Source organism: Ovis canadensis, chromosome 22 (genome assembly GCF_042477335.2).
Source record: "Ovis canadensis isolate MfBH-ARS-UI-01 breed Bighorn chromosome 22, ARS-UI_OviCan_v2, whole genome shotgun sequence".
Classification (NCBI taxonomy): domain Eukaryota; kingdom Metazoa; phylum Chordata; class Mammalia; order Artiodactyla; family Bovidae; genus Ovis; species Ovis canadensis.
This window is the reverse complement of record NC_091266.1, coordinates 35206638-35228559: the sequence shown is the minus strand read 5'-3', so window position 1 is coordinate 35228559 and position 21922 is coordinate 35206638. Positions and strand designations below refer to the sequence as shown.

Below are 21922 nucleotides of genomic sequence, written 5' to 3'. Positions count from 1 at the left end.
CTGTGCAGGATGCCTCATTTAAACAACAAACAAAACAAAAACACAAACCCAATCATCAGCAGACAGGATTACCACCTCACTCAGCCTTGCCCATCAGAGGAAAAACAAATAAATATACAACAACAAAAAAACTCAGTACAAATTTCACCCTATATGAAGCTTTCACAAACCACTGGACCAACCTTAGGCAGGCAGAAACCAAAAGGAAGAAAGAATTCAACCTTGAAGCCTTGGGAAAGGATACCTCAAACACAGTAAGTTTAAAAATAATAATAATAATGAAAAAGCAGAGAAATACTACACAAATGAAGGAAAAAACTAGAAACACAGAAGTCCAAATAAATGAAGAAGAAATAGGCAAACTACCTAAAAAAGAATTCAGAATAAGGTAGTAAAGATGATCAAAAACCTTGAAGACAAAATGGAAAAAATGCAAGAATCAATTAACAAAGAACTAGAAGAATTAAAGAATAAACATACAGAGACAAACAACACAATTACTGAAATTAAAAATACTCTAGAAGGAATCAGTAACAGAATATCTGAAGCAGAAGGACACATCAGTGAGCTGGAAGATGAAATGCTGAATAACTTCTAAAGAGCAGAATAAGATAAAAAGAATGAAAAGAACTGAGGATAGTCTCAGAGACCTCTGGGACCATATCAAATGCACAAACATTCGAATTATAGGGATCCCAGAAGAAGAGAAAGAGAAAGGGTATGAGAAAATGTTTGAAGAAATTATGGTTGAAAATTTCCCCAACATGAAAAAGGAAATAGTTAATCAAGTCCAAGAGGCACAAAGAGTCCCGTACAGGATAAACCCAAGGAGAAACACGCCAAGACACATACTAATCAAACTAACAAAGACTAAACAGAAAGAAGAAACATTAAAAGCAGCAAGGGAAAAGCAACAAGTAAAATATAAGGGAATCCCCCATATACTAAACAGCTGATCTTTCAGCAGAAACTCTGCAGGCCAGAAGGGAATGGCAGTATATATTTAAAGTACTGAAAGGGAAAAATCTACAATCAAGATTACTGTACCTGGCAAGGATCTCATTCAAAATTGATGGAGAAATAAAAAGCTTTTCAGACGAGTGGAAGTTAAGAGAATTCATTACCACCAAATCAGCTTTACAACAAATGTTAAAAGGACTTATATAGTCAAGAAATACAAGAGAAGAAAAAGCTACAAAATCAACCCCAAACAATTAAGAAAATGGCATTAGGAACATACATATCAATAATTATTTTAAATGTAAGTGGATTAAATTCTCCAACCAAAAGACACATACTGGCTGAATGGATACAAAGATAAGACCCATATATATACTATCTACAAGAGACCCAATTCAGATCTAAAGACACATATAGACTGAAAGTGAGAAGATGGAAAAATATATTCCATGCAAATGTGAAGCAAAAGAAACCTGGAGTAGCAATCCTCATATCAGGCAAAATAAACCTTAAAATAAAGAAAATTACAAGAGATAAGGAAGGACACTACATAATGATCAAGGGGTCAATCCAAGAGGAAGACATAACAATTATAAATATCTATGCACCCAACATAAGAGCGCTTCAATACATAAGACAAACACTAACAGACACAAATGGAGAAACTGACAGTAACACAGTAACAGTAATAGGCTTTAACAGCCCACTCACACCGATAGGCAGATCATCAAAACAGAATTATAAGGAATCACAAGTCTTAAATGCTACATTAGATGAGATGGATCTCACTGATATCTTCAGGACATTCCATCTAAATGCAGAAGGACACACCTTCTTCTCAAGTGTATATGGAACATTCTCCAGGATAGACCACATCTTGGGTCACAAATCAATCTTCGATATATTTAAGAGAACTGAAATCATAACAAGCAGCTTCTCCAACCACAATGAAATGAGACTAGATATCAATTACAAGAAAAAAACTGTAAGAAACATAAACACATAGAGATTAAATAACCAACAGGTCACTGAAGAAATCAAAAGGGAAATCAAAAAAAATTCTAGAAACAAATGATAAAGAAAACACAACAACTTAAAACTTATGGGATGCACCAAAAGCAGTTCTAAGAGGGAAGTAAGTATATAGCAATAAAATACTACCTCAAGAAACAAGAAAAACATCGAATAGACAGCCTAACTTTACACCTAAAACAGCTGGAAAAAGAACAAAAAAAATCCAAAATTAGTAGAAGGAAAGAAATCATAAAGATCCGAGCACAAAAGAAATGAAAGAAGCAATAGTAAAGATTAATAAAACTAAAAGCTAATCCTAACCCTAACCCTAACCCTAATTTTTATATGGAAAACATAGGCAGAACGCTTGATGACATAAATCAAAGCAAGATCATCTATGACCCACCACCTAGAGTAACGGAATTAAAAACAAAAGTAAACAAGTGGGACCTGATTAAACTTAAAAGCTTTTGCACAGCAAAGGAAACTATAAGCAAGGTGAAGAGACAGCCCTCAGAATGGGAGCAAATAATAGCAAATGAAACAACTGACAAAGGATTCATTTCCAAAATATATAAGCAGCTCATACAACTCAATGCCAGAGAAACAAACAACCCAATCAAAAAGTGGGGGAAAGACCTAAACAGACATTTTCCAAAGAAGACATACACATGGCTAACAAACACATGAAAAGATGCTAAACATCACTCATTATTAGAGAAACGCAAATCAAAACTACAATGAAATATCACCTCACACCGGTTATAATGGCCGTCATGAAAACGTCTACAAACAGTAAATGCTGGAGAACGTGTGAAGAAAAGGGAATGCTCTTGCACTGTTGGTGGGAATGTAAACTGATACAGCCACTATGGAAGATGGTATGGAGATTCCCTAAAAGAATAGGAATAAAACTGGCATATGACCCAGCAATCCTACTCCTAGACATATACCCTGAGGAAACCAAAATTGAAAAATAGACATGTATCCCATTGTTCATTGCAGCACTGTTTACAATAGCTAGAACATGGAAGCAACCTAGATGTCCATCAACAGACGAATGAATAAGGAAGTGGTGGTACATCTACACAATGACATATTACTCAGCCATAAAAAGGAATGTCTTTGAGTCCATTCTAATGAGGTGGATGAACCGAGAACCTATCATACAGAGTGAAGTAAGTCAGAAAGAGAAGGATAAATATCATATTATAATGCATATATATGGAATCTGGAAAAATGATACTGAAGAATTGATTTACAGGGCAGCAATGGAGAAATAGACATGGAGAATAGACTTATGGACATGGGGAGAGGGGAAGAGAGAGATATATGGAAAGAGTAACATCAAACTTACATTATCTATGTAAAATAGATAACAGGAATTTGCTGTATGGCTAATTCAGGGGCTCTGTATCAACCTAGAGGGGTGGGGTGGGGAGGAGACAGGAGAGAGGTTCAAAAGGGAGGGGATATATGTATACTTATGGCTGATTCATGTTGAGGTTTGACAGAAAACAACAAAATTCTGTAAAGCAATTATCCTTCAATAAAAAAAAAAGAATGATGGAGTATACACACTTTTCCTTATTCCTCTGATTAAGTACAGAGGAAAAAAACCTAGGTATTATTTATAAAACAAACATGAAAAAATTCTGGAAAGTGAAGAGAATAAGATAGGCTGGGAACCAGAGAACAGTATAGTGGTGAGCTTACTGGTTTAGGGGTTTTTTTGTTTTGTTTTGTTTTTTTTCCTCTTATAGCCCAGACTTGGTTCTAGAAAAGCTGGCAACCCAGAAGCACCAACAGATCAAACAAAAAATGCGCCAACAAAAGCCTGCTCTCTCTAGCCAAAGGACCAGGAAAAGAACAAGCTAGCAAAACAGAAAACTTTTAGACAGTAACCACTCTACTCTAGTCACATAACCACAGGGGGAAAAAGTGCAATACCATCCCCACCCCTACTCCTGCCAGCAAAAGCCAAGCAGGAAGCCAGGACCCTTATCCCAGAGGGGCTATAATACAGTATCTCTGTGCCTCCATCAGTGAACACCTAGTGAAGAATGCCAGGGCTTTTCATTACTGCTAGGTTGTAATAAAGATCCTCCTCACCATCCCCACTCATTGTTACTGGAGACCAAATGGAGAGCTGGGATTCCCACACTCAGCTGTTAGAAATGAGGTGCCTCTTCCCGCTCCCTGGGGTGCTATCAGAGGATACCCAGTGGAGAGTTAGGACTTTTACCACCACCCAGCAGTAATGCGACTACTCCCACTCTTGTGAGTGGATGCCATGTGGGAAGAAGGAACAAGGCACTCCTACCCTTGAAGTCAGGCTAGTATATCAGTGGAAGCTAATGGGGAGCTGGAACTCGTACTCCCACACTCCAATAAGGAAGTTCCCTGATCCCTGAGTGTTATGGAGGACAACGGGGTGCCTAGACTTCTACCCGTACCAGGCAGTAACAAGGCAGTATTCCTTCCTTATCCTTTCTGAGTGGTGTCATAGGACGCCAACCAAAATAAAAGATTTAAGACCCAGAGTCTTATGATGCAATACCCCAAATGACTAAATATCATGTGAAAATCACTTGTTATACCAAGAACCAGAGGAATATCAACTTGAATGAGAAAAAGCAATCAATAGATGCCAACATCGAGATAACAGAGATGTTCAAAATACAAGGCTGTTAAAGCAGCTGTCATAAAAAAATATTTCAATAAACAATTACAGGTATTCTTGAAACAAATATTAAAAAAAGAAAGATAACAAATAAGTAGGAAGTCTCAACAAATAAATGAATGAAGAAGAACCAAATTAAAATTTTAGAATTGAAAGTACAAAAAATGAAATAAAAAACTCAGTGGATAGGCTCAACAACAGAATGAAGGAAAAAGATGACTTTGAAGATACAATAACAGAAATTACCTAATCTTAACAACAGAATAATACAAAAAAAAAAAAAACAGACTGGGTTAAAAAAATAAAAATGAACAAGAGTCTCAGAGATCTGTAGGACCAAAAGATTTGACATTTATGTTGTTGAAGCCCCAGAATGAAAGCTGGTGAGACTAAAAAAATACCTAAAGAAATAATGGCTAAAACTTGCTATAACTGGGCAAAAGACATAAACCTTTAAATTTAACAAGCTGTGTAAACCCCAGATACAGTCAAAGAAATCCGTACCAAGATACACCATATTCAAACTGCCGAAAGCTGAAGACTGAAAAATCTTGAAGCCAGTGAGAAAAATGGCACCTTGCATGGGTTACTCAGGTGCTTCAGTCACGTCCAACTCTTTGTGACCCTATGGACTGTAGCCCCCAGGCTATTCTGTCTAAGGGATTCTCTAGGTAGTACTGAAGTGGACTGCCATGCCCTCCTGCAGGGGATCTTCCCAACCCAGGGAGCAAACCTGTGTCTCTGTGTTTCCTGCATTGACAAGTGGGTTCTTTACCACTAGCATCACCTGGGAAGCCTGGCACTTTACTTATAAGTTAAAAAAAAAAAAGAAAAGAAAAAGAAAAAAATTTAAATGATGGCAGATTTTTTTTAAATCAAAAATAATGAGGCCAGAAGAAAGTGGCAGTTTTTTAAGGGCTGAAGGAAAGAATTGTCTACCTATTCTGTATCCAGCAAAAATACCTTTGGGGAATGAAAGGGGAATCAAGACTTTTTCAAATGATGGGAGACCAAGAGTTTGTTGACAAAGACCTACCTAAAAGAATGGTTAAGATAAGTTTTCTTTAAAAAAAGAATGATAAAAGATGGAAACTTGGAGCATCAAACAGGAAGAAAGATAAAAAGGCAAAGGGTGAATAAATACAATAGATTTTCTTTCTCCTTTTGAGTTTTCTAAACTATGTTTGATGGTTGAGACAAAAATAACAGTCTATTGTGATTGTCAGTGTTGTAAAAATATAGGAATAATGCCCTTACCTTTCACAGAGGCAATTGATATATACTATCTAAAAAAGTTGGACATAGTAAAAGCAAAAGCATGAATCCATTAAAAAAAATTTATAAAAAGCATTTTAAGGAACTAGTGTCTGATATATAACATAATATATAATGTCACTCTAAAATTATTGATATTAGTATTTTTATTATTCCTACATGTATGTATACATGTATATGTATGTATATACAGATGCATGTATACAGACATACAGAACTGACTGGCATGATTTTCTCTGAATGCTGATAAAGTTGGTGCACTGAGATTTGGTTTAATCACCAAATTCTTTACACTTTTTGTTGTCATGTTTAAGTTTTAAAATGTGTGTATTTTTTAACAGAATTATTTTTATTATATTTTAAAATCATGACTCAAAAGAATAATTTAAAATAATTTAAAGGAAAATTGTAAAATATTAATGATACTCAAATTTAATTATACAAAAATGCAAATACTGAAATTTAAAATAGTTTCTTTGGGGGCTCAATTCACATTCCTTACAACACAAAAACCAACCTTATGTTTATCCCAATCTTGAAATCTAGTTAATAGATGGATACCTCTCTCCCCCTCAGTCTGTCCCTCTTAACACAAATAAACACATATACACACATGCATTTGTTCATGATAAATGTTATCATGTTCATGATAAATAGTTTATTTTAAGCCCTTACATGGGGAGAGCCAGCCTTTCTTTAAAAATGAAGACACGGATATTGTTGTGAAAAGAATTATATTGGTGTAAGGCTTTTCTCTAGGTGCAATATTCTACACAGTGACTATACTTCAAGGTGTAGCTCTATGACATGGAGTTTGCTGGGAATAAACGTTAAATGTTGTTTTCTAGTCGCTGAGTTATGTCTGACTCTTTTGCGACCTCATGGATTGTAGTCCAAACAAGCTCCTCTGTCCATGGGATTTCCTAGGCAAGAATACTGCGGTGGCTTGCCATTTCCTTCTTCAGGAGATCTTCCTGACCTAGGGATCAAGCCCATGTCTCCTGCATTGGCAGGCAGATTCTTTACCACTGAGCCACCAGGGAGGAAACTAAAATATACAGAGTATTGGTGGATGCAGCTAGAGTAGCCATGTGTGTGTGTGTGTGTGTGTGTGTGCGTGTGTGTGTGTGCACGCACACATGTACAGTTATGAGTGCTGGGTGTCTAGAAATAAGCAACATCATCATACAGAGGAGAGTTGAACCTCTGGTTTTCCTGCTTGTGTGATACACATGCAAGTTAGGACGTGTGATTTCATTGACAATATTGATGCTGAAATAAATCTACCTCAAACTATGGCTGGCCTTCACATGAAAACTCGGGTTTTCACCAGAGGCCTAGTGGAGGATACTGGATGTAAGTCAAAAGGCTGCCACCCACTGATATGTAGCTTCCATTAACTGACCTCCCTTCCAATATTCTAGATTCCATGTCCTCTCTGGTCATTAGTAATCACCGTAATCACTGTTTCACCCTGAACTCAGTTTGCCTAGATATAGAAGAATAAGAATCATCTCTTCCCCTCCTCAACTGTCCTTGCATGATATTAGAATTCAGCCCATTGTTGACAGTTACCAAGTCAATTCAAACTAGAATTCTTACCTTGAGTTCTCTGGGTTAATCTTTTTATTTTCATAACAGGGACCATTTTCTCTCAAAGGACAACCTTTTTATTATACACTGTTGATCAAACAGATTGGTGTAATGGAGCTTTGTAGTAATGAATACGTATGTACTAGGAAATATAACAACATTGTTTTCTTATAAATAAACCCCAAAATCTCAGTGGCTTAACAATTAGACGTTTGTTTCTCACTAATGTCACATTCAGTGCTGAGGCACCTGGTGGATGGCCTTTTATGTGATTTTTCAGGACCCTGATTTTGTCCATCATGTGACTTCTCCTTGGAGACTCTTCTATTCACCTGGCAATGGAGGAAAGGATACATAAGGAAGGACATGGCTTTTTAATTTCTGCTCAGAAGTGATACACATCTCCAGCTACTTTAGCCTACGGTGACACATCACTTCTGCTCACAATGCTTTGACCTGTTAGTCTGATGGACACCCCTTTTGTCATCTAGGTAGAGATATAATAGGTTCTGGCTAGGCTGCTGCTTCTTGTACACAGCTCTGCACTGTGGAAGGGGAGCACGAAATTTGGGTGGTCAATAAATTATCTCCACCCTCTCCGGAGGAATAAACCCAGGTAAATGTGGGGCTCACCTCAGGTGCCATGCCTTTCTCAAGGATCACAGCTTGAGTTGGCTACTGTCTGATCAAAGAGTTGTTATGTATTTTGTGTTCAATTTTGAGATGTCTGTGACTAGAGGGTAATTCTAATCTATTCCATGCTGGCTGGAACAGGAAATACTACTTAACTTGGTTTTAACCCAGCATTTCTTAAACTTATTTTTGACAATAGAGCCCCTTTTCTTCATATAACTATTACTGATAAAAAAAATACTTTGAAAAACACTTGCAAGAAAAAGAGTAAAGTTATACCATCTCCATTCCTTTACTTATCTCCCCAAGTTTTTGCTTTTGTTATTGTTTTTGTGCTTTTATTTGTTGTAATTGTTTCATTTTCTTTAGCTCAGTATTGTTTAGGTGTTCAGGATAGTTGAAATAGGTAAGACTAAAGGAAGTTGAAAAGCAGCAACTTGATTACAGATAGATGAAGTAAGCACAGTAGTCTTCATGGCCCTCACACTTGGCAGAGCAGAGTAGAGGGGGAAGTTTTTGGTATCTGTTGCCTAGCATCTACTTGGTCTCTGGTTTCCTAGTTACTATGTTTCTTTTCTTCTTCTCTTGCATTGGATCTTCATTGCTCTGCTGGGGCTTTCTCTAGTTATGGGCGAGTGGGGGCCACTTTTGATTGTGGTGCATGGACTTCTCATTTAGGTGGCTTCTTTTGTTGCAGAGCACGTGCTCTGGGGCACAAAGGCTTCAATAGTTATGGCACACAAGATTAGTTGTTCCAAGGCATGTGGAATCTTCCTGGACCAGTGATCAAACTCATGTCCCCTTCACTGGCAGGCAGATTCTTATCCATCTTTGAGCCACAGGTTATAATCTGCAAAACAGTGTGTGTTCAGGAGGTTAAATGAGACACCATATGTAAAATAGCTAGCAAAAAAAAGGAATACATATATGGCTCCTCCCTTCCTCATTCTCCTTTCTATGTTTTCCTAGTTAGTAATGCACTAATTATAGTCAGGTTAGTTGTGCTATTCAGCTACAATGGCACTTATGTGAAAAGAGGTCAGGAAAAGATTGTGGTAACTGTATAAGCTCCCAGTTTACAAACACTGAATGAAAATAAATACTGCACATAGATGGTTAGATTCTAGTAACTTAGATCCTGCCAATCCTATTATTAATGACTCACAGTTAAACTGACCAGGAAGCTAATGACTTAAGCTTCAAGCCCTTCCCTTGCACTGATTCCTAGGAATGCCGGGAGTTGCTCAGAACTGTAGGATGTTCTAGGTGGTGAGGGGAAAGCATTGCTGTGTAAACATTTCTGGTAAATTGCGTAAAGATGGCTCAGAAAAAGAGGGATTTGAAAGAAGTTTCTGGGAGTTTGTTGTGATTTATTTTGTCATTCTAAACAAATGTTTGCTTTTGTACCTAATTTTGTGTTTTGCACTTCTGATTCCCTTTTCTTAAAGAGGGTCCCACAAACTGTTTACATTTCAGACTCAAAGCACACGGATACACCCCTGCTCACACTTTTGGTGCCATCACATGCTACTACTCTGAAAATTCCCAGAGTCGCCCCCCTCAGAGCACTCTGCAGATGGCTTTCCTTTCCCTCTCCTTCCCTGCTCCCCTGGAGCTCTCCTTAGGCTGCTGGGATCAAGGGCCAGCTGTTTGAGTCCCTGCCAAGACAATGTGTCTCTCCACATGCATTGTGTTCACTGGGGAGAATGATTAGGGCTTGAAGCTCAGGACCCAAAGTGTGCAAGGAATTAGGAGAGAGAAAAGTTCAAGAAAATTAGGCCCTTGTGACTGTACTCAAGACTCAGGCCCACTCTTTTGGTGAATTGTGGGTTAGATTATACAGATACCCATGCTTTCATTAAATATATCTTTTGAGTACCCGTTATGTGCCTGAGGGATTGCCTGCCACCTTGACTGGTACTTGTATAATTTTTCAATGATAACATTTTACCAAACTCTGAAATTCCTGTACTACAACCCTTCAGGCAGTTGGGTGACTCCTTTATAGATAATATAAGAACTGGTTGAAGAAAGCCAAAAGACACCTACATTTCACAGGACCTTTTTTTCCCTAACAGCATTTATTTCATCCAAGCTCTACTTCTCAAAGTAGTTCTGAACACAAGATAATAATGTTGACACACAGCAAAGAAGATCAAGAATAGTGCAGCCTCAGAAAGCAAACCAAAGGTAAATATGAGAATGTGCTCAGTAGGAACCCAGAGGGAGGCCCTTGGAGGAGGGGAAGATAACAATTTATAAAGCTTTGGAGAGTCTAGCATCAGCCTCTCCAGTGTTTGACTTCAAGGTGTCAGAATAGCTTTTATAGGTCAATAGGGTTGTTCTAGTGATTATCCAAACTTCTCTCCCATCCAGTGGGGAAGGCCCCAGTTTTATGGCTTTACCTGCCAAGGCAGGAGCCAGGGTGTTAGAACTCTGAGTAGACAGCCCCTCCTCCCTGAAAGCAGCAGGCAGCAGAATAGGTCCGGAAATTCCTGAGCTTTGGAAAGCCAGCACTAATGCAATTACCTGAAATAAAAGAAGAGGTCAGATAATAAGGGGCAAAGGTTTTTCCTTTTAAAGTAAAGAGCCAGGTAAACAAAACCAGCTGCCCCTGGAGCCAACAAGCTCTCCTCATTAAATGTTTTAAGAGGCTAATGGGCATAAGTGGCTAATTGGAGTACAATCCTGAAGACTAAATCTAGAGGCCTAGAAAGGGGGAAGGGGACTCAGGGTTAAGCAAAGCAAAAAGGAGATGAGACCTGCTCCTGGCAGAGGATCCCTATCTGGCCAGAATGGAATAGAAATAAGAATAAGATGATCTCATCTGGAGTCTCTAATATTTGTTTGAATCTCTGTGATACTGGCTTCTTGAGAATCAACTGGGACAATTTTATATGCTAGTGGAATAGGATCTGGAGTAAGTTTTTAAAATAACTAATTATGGGAAATTTTATGTATATTTACTATGAAAAGTCTGAAAGGGTACAAGTCAAAATGTTAACAATGAGTTTCTCTAGGTGTTGGACTTACCAGTGATTTTTCATTTTCATCTTTTAATTTTATGTGCATTTCCTATTTTGTCTATAATGAGCACTTGTTTCTTTTGTAAAAAACAGATAAAGGGCAGACTTTTAGATAAGATAAAAAGCATTAAACTAAAAATAAAATCTAGAACAAAAGAGAGCAAGAGAGTTGGTGAATGAATTGGTAAGTAGTTCCAATTACTTTGTATACTCTGTCATCTTTGCTACCTTCCCAGGTATGTGCTTGGCATGAGCTGCCGATCTGGAGGCCAGCAGAGGAAGGGGTGATGGTCACTGGTACTGAGCCAGACAGGCTCTTTGTCCATGTCCACACCATTGTCCACAGAATGGTTTCAAGCCCATTGTGTTTGTAGTAATAGTTCACGTAAAGGGTATTTCTGCACAGCCTCTCCTTGCTTCAGCTTTTAGTTGAATAGCTCAGCCATTTGTGGTGTGATCCTAAGAGATGCTGAGATTTCAAGAGAGCTTAGAGGAGGGCTATGATTTAGAGGAGGACCTAAAATTATCTGTCTAAGCATTTCTAGAACCAACCATCCTGCCAGGTTTGTGTGGAAGATGCCAAAGCACATCTTACTGGCAGATTCCCTTCCTCTGTCTTTCCCTTCCTTTCCTCTCTGATTTTGTTTGGTCCTCTGGTGCCTTTGTAGCTGTCACTAAGCTAGTTAACTCTTGAGAAGAAACCTTGGCAGCTCAGAATCGTCTTTACCCTCCCAGTTGGGAGGACAGAGGAAAGCACAGAGAGTTGCCCCCATCACTGGACAGTCAGCTGGAATCCAGTCCCACTTCCACTTACCCAGTCTTGATTAGAAATCACCATCTTTTCCATTTTTAACAATTTATTCTTTCCAAGTGGTTATCATAGACTCTTATGTCCAAATCTAACTGATATATTGAGCCCTTTATCATAGGCAGCCACTATAGAGAGCCAAATCTCTGGAATAGGCAACATTTTTCAAATAACTACAAACTGCTAACACTGAATGTTTTCTAAGAAGCTTCACATATATAAAGTGCAGCAAGCTAGTTGTCCCAGGGTACCCAAGAAAAAGGCTCAGGTATTCATTAACTCATACCTATGGTTCAATTGTCTCCTCTCTTAAAACAGAATACTAAATTCTGTAGGACCAGAGTTCTTATTGGCAAATAGATGGGGAAACAGTGCCTGACTTTATTTTTCTGGGCTCCAAAATCACTGCAGATGGTGATTGCAGCCATGGAAATTAAAAGACGCTTACTCCTTGGAAGGAAAGTTATGATCAACCTAGACAGCATATTCAAAAGCAGAGACATTACTTTGTCAAAAAAGGTCCGTCTAGTCAAGGCTACTGTTTTTCCAGTAGTCACGTATGGATGTGAAAGCTGGACTATAAAAAATGCTGAGCACCTAAGAACTGATGCTTTTGAACTATGGTGTTGGAGAAGACTCTTAAGAGATCCTTGGACTGCATGGAGATCCAACCAGTCCATCCTAAAGGAGATCAGTCCTGGGTGTTCATTGGAAGGACTGATGCTGAAGCTGAAACTCCAATTCTTTGGCTACCTGATGAGAAGAGCTGACTCACTTGAAAAGACCCTGATGCTGGGAAAGATTAAAGGCAGGAGGAGAAGGGGACGACAGAGGATGAGATGGTTGGATGGCATCACCGACTCAATGGGCATGAGTTTGAGTAAACTCTGGGAGTTGGTGATGGACAGGGAGGCCTGGCATGCTGCAGTTCTTGGGGTTGCAAAGAGTTGGACACAGCTCAGCCACTGAATTGAATTGAAAGTTCTTATTTCCATAGTACAATATAAATGTGGATTTATGTTTGCAAATGAGAGTTGGTGAAACTTCATGGTAATATGGGATTCCTTTGGCATCCAGATGTGAATCTGACTCAGACTGCTCTTATTTAAAAGACACTGTGATGGTTAGGCTGGGGAAGGGACTCTTACTCAGGCCAAAGACAGAGGTAATGTTCAGGGCCACAACTGAGAAGCTTTTAGAGGGTCTCCCATCTCTGTTAACTTCTCTGATTCTCTGAGAGAGCTCATCTATGGCCATGACTTCATTCATTATTTACAAACTGAAGACAAGAAAACAGCGAGGTCAGCATTTTCTCTCTCAGCTTTTCTCTATGCTGACTTCACATACCTCCAAGGAACTGTTTTCTCTCGATATTCTCTGTGTCTTTGATATCTCAGGCAGAATAATTTCTCTCCTTTGACAAACCTAAAACCTAGTCTGACTAGCTGACATGTCCTTGGCACCAGTGTCCTCTAAGACATTCTCTCTCATAAGGTCACGATCGTCACTGACTCCCTTCCCATCTCTCCTACATTCTACAGCTTCATTTTATTAGTTCTTTCTTCACAGGCTCTCACTTTTACTTTTTCTGTGACCTCCCTTACTTAGACTCAGATTCCTTCTTGCCTGCACTGTTGAGATAAGATAACCTTGTCACACTGGTTTCCTGCCTAGAATTCTCTAGGCTCTCGTCTAATTCATGGCCCTCAGGATAGCCTGAGACCAACTGAGAATGATTGAATCCAGCTTGTTAGGTTAAGAGTGGGGCCAAGAATAGGCTCTAAAAAGCTTAAGCTAAAGTTTTTACTGGAATTCCTCCCCAACATGTCACATGAAGGAGGAGCTGGACTATTCCTAGGTCCAAGAAAACAGCTGTTGAGTGAACAGTAAGAGGAAGCCAATTTTAGACCCATGGTAGAAGAACCTTTCCTGGGTTCGAGCTGTGCTACTGTGGATCCGTACTAGTAGGGTATGAGAGTCGATTCCCTGTCCCAGATAATCACTCTCAGGGATGTTGTCACTGGCTTACCTACTTTAGACCACATGACTACTAAGATCTTTTCAGACTCCAGACTTTTGCAGCATAATCATAGCCCTCCCCATTTCATTCTCTCTCTCTCTTTCTTTCTCTCTTCCTGCCCACCTACTGGAAATCCAGAGTTTGTTTTTGCTCCTCCATAATACCCTCATTCCAGATCCTACAGTGGATGAACAGTGTCTTTCTCCAGATAGGCGTTTCCCTGCTCAACCCGTCCCATGGCTTTTTAGTTTGGGTTGCTACCACCTTGGATATTTAAGTAACCTGGAGGACAGATTTGGTTATTGAATACCTTCCGTGTGCCATGTTCTGTTCTCAGCATTCCCCCTGATTTTTATTCACAGGGTACAGTAACCCTGTGAAAATATATGTTTGGGTTCTTTTTAAACCAATTTTAAAGAAGGGGAAGCCTAGTATCATATAGGTAGTATATGGCAACGCTGAGCTTAAACCAAGGCTTTAAGTTTTGTGTGCTTGAGAAAAGTGACCAGAGGAAGCAGGGGAAGAGTGAGGCCCCTCAAGCGTGGGTCATGGACTGTGTGGGGTAGGATGCGTGTTCACAGGGAATCCTACACATTGAAAGAGTACATCTGGCACTTTTATCTCAAGGAGAATTAAACTATATGTGCTGCCAGCAAAACTTATATTTCTGATGTTTAAAATAGTTGCTGGGAGCTAACAAAGAAAAAAGAGGCAACTATAATGTATTTGATCAAAACATAAAAGAATACTAATTACAGTACATTTTTAACATACACATAGTCATTATGTAATATAATACAAATATTTATGTCCTTCATTATGTGTTATATTAACATTGCACGAATTTTTTTATTTAAACCCTGCAGTGTTTTCATATGCCTAGCTTTCAGGTAGTAAGCTGTCTAATCACAACTTAAAAACAATTGGAGGTGCTGACAGTGGAGTACTAATAGAGTTGTGAGGTGATGGATATGGACATTGCCAGCTCTGTGTGTTACACATAGTAAATGTTTATTGGATCTGAGTCTAGCATCTAGTACCAGGAATGAGGTGAAAGGTCCTGTCATTGGTTTGTTTTATTCCCTAATATAAGTAACCACCCAAATTTTCAAAAGCATGTACCCTTTGCCACAACAATCTCACTCTTAGAATTCTATACACATGTAATTTAGTCAGTCTCCTATTGTTTATGACTCCATCTTTGTGAGCTGAAAATTTAGAGAAATCAGAAAGAGCTAAAAGTTGTTGAATGCTTACTGTATGCCAGATACTTTAGGTTTATCTGCTTAATCTTCAAATAATCCTGGGAGGCAAATAGGTTACCTTCTTTTATGAATAAGAAAACTGAGGCCCATAAAGGCCAGGCATGCTGTCCAAGATCATATAGATAGTAAATATCTGATATGGAATTTGAATTCAGATATCTCTGGCTCCAAAACTTGGACTCTTTCCATTATACCAATGATTTAAACATTAGAGTCTGTGGAAATGTGTGACGTGGTGAGGGAGGCCAAGGGGAAGGCTGAATGGGAGGCACTCAGCTACCACCCACACTGCAACCAGAGCACCTGGTTCAAAGTGTGATTACAAGGAATTTTAACCATTCCACTACGTCACGTATTAGAATGGCAATTTAAGGTTACAAAGGATTTTCACATGGTTCTATAACATGTACTGAGAGGTTGGTGACTAACTAAAAATGGCATAGTCTATCATTATTCATCAACCAAGGAAACCTAAGTAGATTGGAAAAGGCACCCAGGAGTCATAAGTTTTGACTTAAATTAAATTGATTTAATTTGAAATTTTGCAAAGAGGAATATTGGGAGGTTTAAGATAATGAAGGTCACTTAACCTTAGGCTTAGTCTTCAGGGTAAGAATTCTCAGAGAGTCCACACAAGGTCGGATGGACTTGTTTTGGTTGAATGTTAACAGTGTAGTGTCAGCACAACTTGATGTTTCACTTAAGCCATCTAACAGAACCAGGGACACTGCCACACTGAGGAGTGCCAGATGTTGCTATTTTAGGATAGGGCACCTGGACTTTAGTCTGTCTTGTTTGTTTATTCATATCCATTCATTTATTGTAGAGATAGAAGGAGGTTGACTACAAGGTATTTTGTAGTGAACTGGAGATGAAATTTTTGTGACTCACTCACTGCACTAAATCTGATTTTTTGTGGTTGGTGTTCTCTTATTTAAAGATGTGGAAACCTTTCAAAATGTTTGAGTAGTCTTGCAAACCTCTCACATACCTATATTATTTTAAAGTGGGAGTAAGGATGGTATGGAAGGGATGTTAAATTACTTTCCCTATGGGGGCAACAAAGTAAGCTTTTCCCCATTACCCAATTCATGTTATGGATTCCTATCAGTTCCTATAGAGCAATAAATGCAGTTTCAATGGACAAAGGCTGAAAAAAAATCACAGTATTAGCCCACAAATGGAGGTAAAAATAAAGAGGATAAGATGTTTATTTTTGTTTGAAAAGTATGCAGGATCCAAACTTTTTTGAATGGAAAAGCTCAAGTGAACCCTGGGCTGCTGTTTCTCAGGCACCAGAGACCTCTGGCTAAAGAAATATATTTGTAATCTCCTGCTTGAGATTTTACCTGATTCTTATTTTATTTTTATTCCAGTTGCTACATTGATGGCCGGGTGGTCAAGGTGATGGACTTCCTGAAAACTCGCCTGTTAGACACACTCTCTGACCAGATTAGGAAAATTCAGAAAGTGAGTAAAAATCTCTGGGGAAGAAGAGGAGAGAGTTTGGGAGTAAGGCAAGGGCAGGTCACCGGGTTCCAGCTGGATGGTAGCACTGTGGATAGCACAGTCTAGAACTGCATGGTCACGAGCCACCTCTCACAGTTGATGATTGTTATTTATTGTTTTTCGATTGAGAAGGGTTTGAATGTGCTATATCCAGGTTTAAAAGCTCCTATATTTAATAACAAATACTTTGTAATAGTTTGCTTCTAAATTGTGAGTTTCTTAAGGGAAGGATAGGTTTACTTTCTTTTTGCAAAAGTTTATTTTGGATTAATTTAAGGAGAGGATGATTACATTCATTTAATGGAATTGTGGTCTAGGGTATTGGCAATTTTGAGCCACATGTACAGTACTCCTAGGCATCTTAGAATCAGCCAAGTAACATCTTACTTTTGTAGACATAGATTAAATTAAGCAATCACATGTAGATCATATTAGTAAGAAACCTGTGGTCAGTAGTTCTCAAACTTGAGTAAAATGAAAATCACTAGAGGCTGCTTGTAAAATTTCCACTCTCACTTCTGATGTTTTGACTTAGTGTGTCTGGAATGGATCCCAGACATCTCTGCCTTTTAATAGTCATCTGTCAAGTAATTCTACCCAATGCAGATCACATTTTGCAATACACTAGATTAGTTAAGTCTAAATTGTGAGGGTTTTATGTCTACAATTTCCGTCTGCCTCTACAAAATAGTAACTCATCTTTCTTTAGTTTCCTAGTCAGGTACTTTTCCAAGGAAAAGTGAAGGTGAAAGTCGCTCAGTCATGTCAGACTCTTTGCAACCTCAAGGACTATACAGTCCATGGAATTCTCCAGGCAAAAATACTGGAGTGGGTAGCCTTTCCCTTCTCCAGGGGATCTTCCTAACCTAAAGATCAAAACCAGGTCTCCTGCATTGCAGGTGGATTCTTTACCAGCTGAGCCACAAGGGAAGCCCTTTCCAGGGAATAAAGACCTTTCAAACATTCAACTTCCTCTTGGGCAGATTAAATACATCTTTGCAAAAAAAAAAAAAAAGGTAGGCCCCCACTAGTATGGGGTGAATGGGGGAAGTTCCCTGATAGTCCAGTGGTTAGGAATCCATGCTTTCAGTACCAAGGGTTTGGATTCAATCCCTGGTCCAAGAACTAAGATCCTGCAAGCCATGGCATGGCCAATATATGGGATGGATGAATAAATGAATGGGTAAATAAACAAATGGCTCATTATAAAATTAGTTGTGTAAGAAAATACTATTTGGAGCAATCATAGAAAAGCACTTAATGTCATACTCAGATTATAAATAATCCTTTGAGTCTTTAGAAGCTGTGAGGCCTCAGGACTTCTGAATTTCTACATCCCAGTCTGATCCCTCTGGGGATCAGATGTGTTGACCAGCACCCTTATCTGTCACTGTCTCCTAGTAGGAAACGTCTAGGAGAACTAAATGATTTGAAATTTCTGTCCATCTCTGCTTGACATTCACTTAGTTTTTAATATTTAACTACTATTTACTGAGCTTTTAGCAAGTAGCAGGCATAGTGCCAGCTGCTGAGGATACAAAATCGAATGAGACATGGTCTTTGCCCTTGATGAACTGTACAGTTTCAAGGTTTAATACTTTGAGCAAGCTGAAAAACATATTACCTAATGGAGTAGAATGGCAACCTATTAAAGTCTAGAGTTTTCTAACAACATTATGCTAATCCAGTATTAGTTATTAGTCTCTAAAAACAGGGGAGAAAATTTATTTCGTTTATTCACTTGTTCATCCTTTCATTCAATGGATATTTACTGTTCACTGTGTTCCAGGTACTATTCTAAGTTTTTGTATTGCAATAGTGTTCAACATAACAAGCTGTTATATTTTTAGTTTTTCCAGCTTTGAGTCTAGCAACCTGATCAAAGGATTATCACTAGAAGTAAAATGATTCAGGGGTGTCATGGCACTGTGAGCGAAGGTTCTAACTGTGTTCATGTAATTCTTTAAGTAGAACTAGGTCAAAACCAAGACAAATGAGTCAGGAGTTAGATTCTCCTCTTTCTCCCCACTACTTACTACTCTCCACCACTGAATATTCCTTCACCATCACAGAATGTTCAGAGACTGAAATAAGAGGCTAAACTCACTTCCTGATTTGTCCAGGCAAGGCTGAAGAAACTTAAGGAAACGGTCTCAAACTCTGGGCACAGTTGAAATTCAGATCTTTAAAAACATGTCTGATGGACACAGAAAAGGAAAGCCAAGTGTGATTGCAGAAAGGAGCAGTGGAACCTCGAAGAGAAATGGCCTATATATACAGAAGGCACCTGGCAGGGGGTAGATGGAATTAGCAGTAGGGCCTGGAGCCACCTTTTGGCTCTGGCAAATACAAAATACTCAGCAGTCCCCTCAGGCTTATGTTTCTGTTCTGGTTGTGTCTTGCTATGCAATAAATTATCTCCAAACTTAGTGACTTAAAACGATCATTTATTATGACCATGAATTCTATGGGTCAGGAATTCCCATAGGATGGCTTTTCTTTGCTCCATTAGTTTCAGCTGGAAAACGTGAAGGCGAGGCTAATTCAAAGGCCAGTGACTGGAATCATCAGAAGACTTATTCACTCTGAAAGTTGATATCAGTTGTCAACTATCACCTTTGTGGGGCTGATAACCAGAATACCTCTCCGTGTAGCCTTGGACTTCCTCTCAAGGTTTTAAAGTCAGATGCCCAAGAGAGTGAGTCAGGTGGAAGCTCTATTAACTTTTCTGCTGCTGCTGCTGCTAAGTCGCATCAGTCGTGTCCGACTCTGTGAGACCCCATAGACGGAAGCCCACCAGGCTCCAGGCAAGAACACTGGAGTGGGTTGCCATTTCCTTCTCCAATGCATGAAAGTGAAAAGGGAAAGTGAAGTCACTCAGTCGTGTCCGACTTTTCGCGACCCCATGGACTGTAGCCTACGAGGCTTCTCCGTCCATGGGATTTCCCAGGCAAGAGTACTGGAGTGGGGTGCCATTGCCTTCTCCGATTAACTTTTCTACCTATCCTCAAAAGTCACAGGGCATTGCTTCAACCATAGTCGATTCATTAAGACAGTCACCAAGACCCTTAGGGATTTAAGAGAAGAGGGAAATAAACCTTGATAAGGGAGTGACGAGGTTCTGGAAGGGCATATAAGACCAGAAACATTTTTTCAGTTACTTTGGGAAAATACTGTCTGCCAAAGTTTCATCCTCCTTGTTTTATTTAGTAGCCCATTCAGTTCTCTCTCTGACTGGTTTTCTTTTCCCAAATCTCTTTTATAAAGCTCTTGCCAGAGATTGTCTTAAATGAGTATCTGCTAGGCTTGCTGCTAGACCACAGATTCAAGGTTTGATTCATAGGATAGACCTTCTACTGGCTACAGTAACCTGGACCCAGTTGTTAGGGCCTTGAGAAGGGGAGTCTTTCACCACAGCAAGGGATATATTAGATACTGGCCTGATTTGGGGAGATGAAGGCTAGAAGACCAGAGAAGAGTCATCAAGATTTGTCAGTTGAAAAGTTACTTTTGCTGTTCCTGAAATCCCCTGTGGGTGGAATGGGAGTTTTGGAAATTTGATACTAGGGTACAGTCTGGGGCAGAGTGATCAAAGTTCTTTGTTGCGAGGCACCACCACCACCCCACCCCACCCCACCCCCCCCTACCCCCGGCCCCAATCAGCTTGGAGACAGACCAAGTAAACATTTTATCAGGTATATACATGGAACTCTCATCCAAAAGCTGGAAATGGAATCTCTGTTTCTTTTTTATTTTGAGAAGTTCAGAGACATCTTAATGATCTCTCCTTAGGTACTAGTAGTGGAAAAAGGGTAGATTTCCTACCCAAACAAATTCATGCAAGGTTGGTTTATATAAAACAGTGGTGAGGCTGTTTGAAGAAGAGACAGGACACAGGATTTGAAGTCTAGTGGCTTGGGTTGTATGACCCTCAGCCATTCACTTAACCTTTCCGATTTTGTTTCTTCACTTGTAAAATGAGGTTGCTAAGAACACAGCTCTCTCTATCTGTATCTGTGTGTTCTGCATCTGTGAATTCAACCAAACACTGATTGAAAATATTCCAGAAAAAAACATTTTAGGTTACAAAAAGCAAAACTTGAATTTGCCAGGTACTGGCAACTATTTACCTAGCATTTTCATTGTATTAGGTATTATAAGTAATCTAGAGATGATTTAAAGTACAATACATGGAAGAATGTGCATAGGTTATTATACAAACACTACACCATTTTGTATATGGGACTTAAGCAACTGCAGATTTTGATATCCACAACAGTTCCTGGAACCAGTACTTGATAGCGACCATTGTACTATTCTCTTTCCCTCTTAAGGAGATTAGGAAGATCACATGAGACCCTGATTTGTTCATTGCTAGTGAATGGTAGTTCTTATTGCCATAATTATTGTTGTTTCAGTTATTATGGTTGTTTTTTAATAACAATTCATTTTACTGGAGAAGCTTCATGTTACCTTTATTCTCAACTTGTTCTTTGCTTTCTTCCTCTTTCCTCTTTCTTTGAACCCTGGAGAATATGATAGGTGATATTTTTGGCACCTGAAAGACAGTGACTCAATTGCTAAAAACAGCTGTGGTTTCCAAATTTGGACTGCCACTTAAGAATGTTTCGTTTTCTGAGCAGTGGGTGAATTCTGGTTATATGAAAACCTACATGATGCATTTGAAAATCAAACAGAGACAGTGTTTGGACAATCCATTCGTTTGGGTGATTCACTCACTCGCTCCTTTTGATTAGAATGAGAATAATTGCCTGTACTTTGAGAGATGAGTCAAGGGAAAGAGTTGGGAATCTCACAATGCAGCCAATAGTCCGAAGGGAAAGTGAGAGATGTTTAGGATACAGTGCAGATGGTATAGTGCGGATAGCTGGGCAGACTCCAAAACAATAACGTAAGAACCAAGGTGAACCATTTTGGCTCAAGTCACTTGGACTCTATGATTTGTGTCTTCATTTCCTAGAGGAATCAGAGGAGGAAATAACACTTTTTGATATTATTTTCAGCATTTCAATAAGCACAGGAAGGAGTTGGTAAAATCCCAGTCATAAGGGAAGTATTTTCAAAAATACTGTCCTTGTGATTGCATTTTGAATACTAAATAAACTGAACAATTGG

General features: G+C 39.0%; 1 protein-coding gene across 2 annotated transcripts in view; it reads left to right on the top strand.

Moving 5' to 3' along the window:
- The window catches only part of HPSE2 (heparanase 2 (inactive)), a 690397-nt gene that overhangs the window by 510083 nt on the left and 158392 nt on the right, over positions 1-21922 (top strand). For both annotated transcript variants that reach the window (XM_069567227.1, XM_069567226.1), the window contains one exon: positions 16654-16747. In XM_069567227.1, the coding sequence (XP_069423328.1) occupies positions 16654-16747 (94 nt within the window). The remainder of the gene's footprint in view (positions 1-16653; positions 16748-21922) is intronic.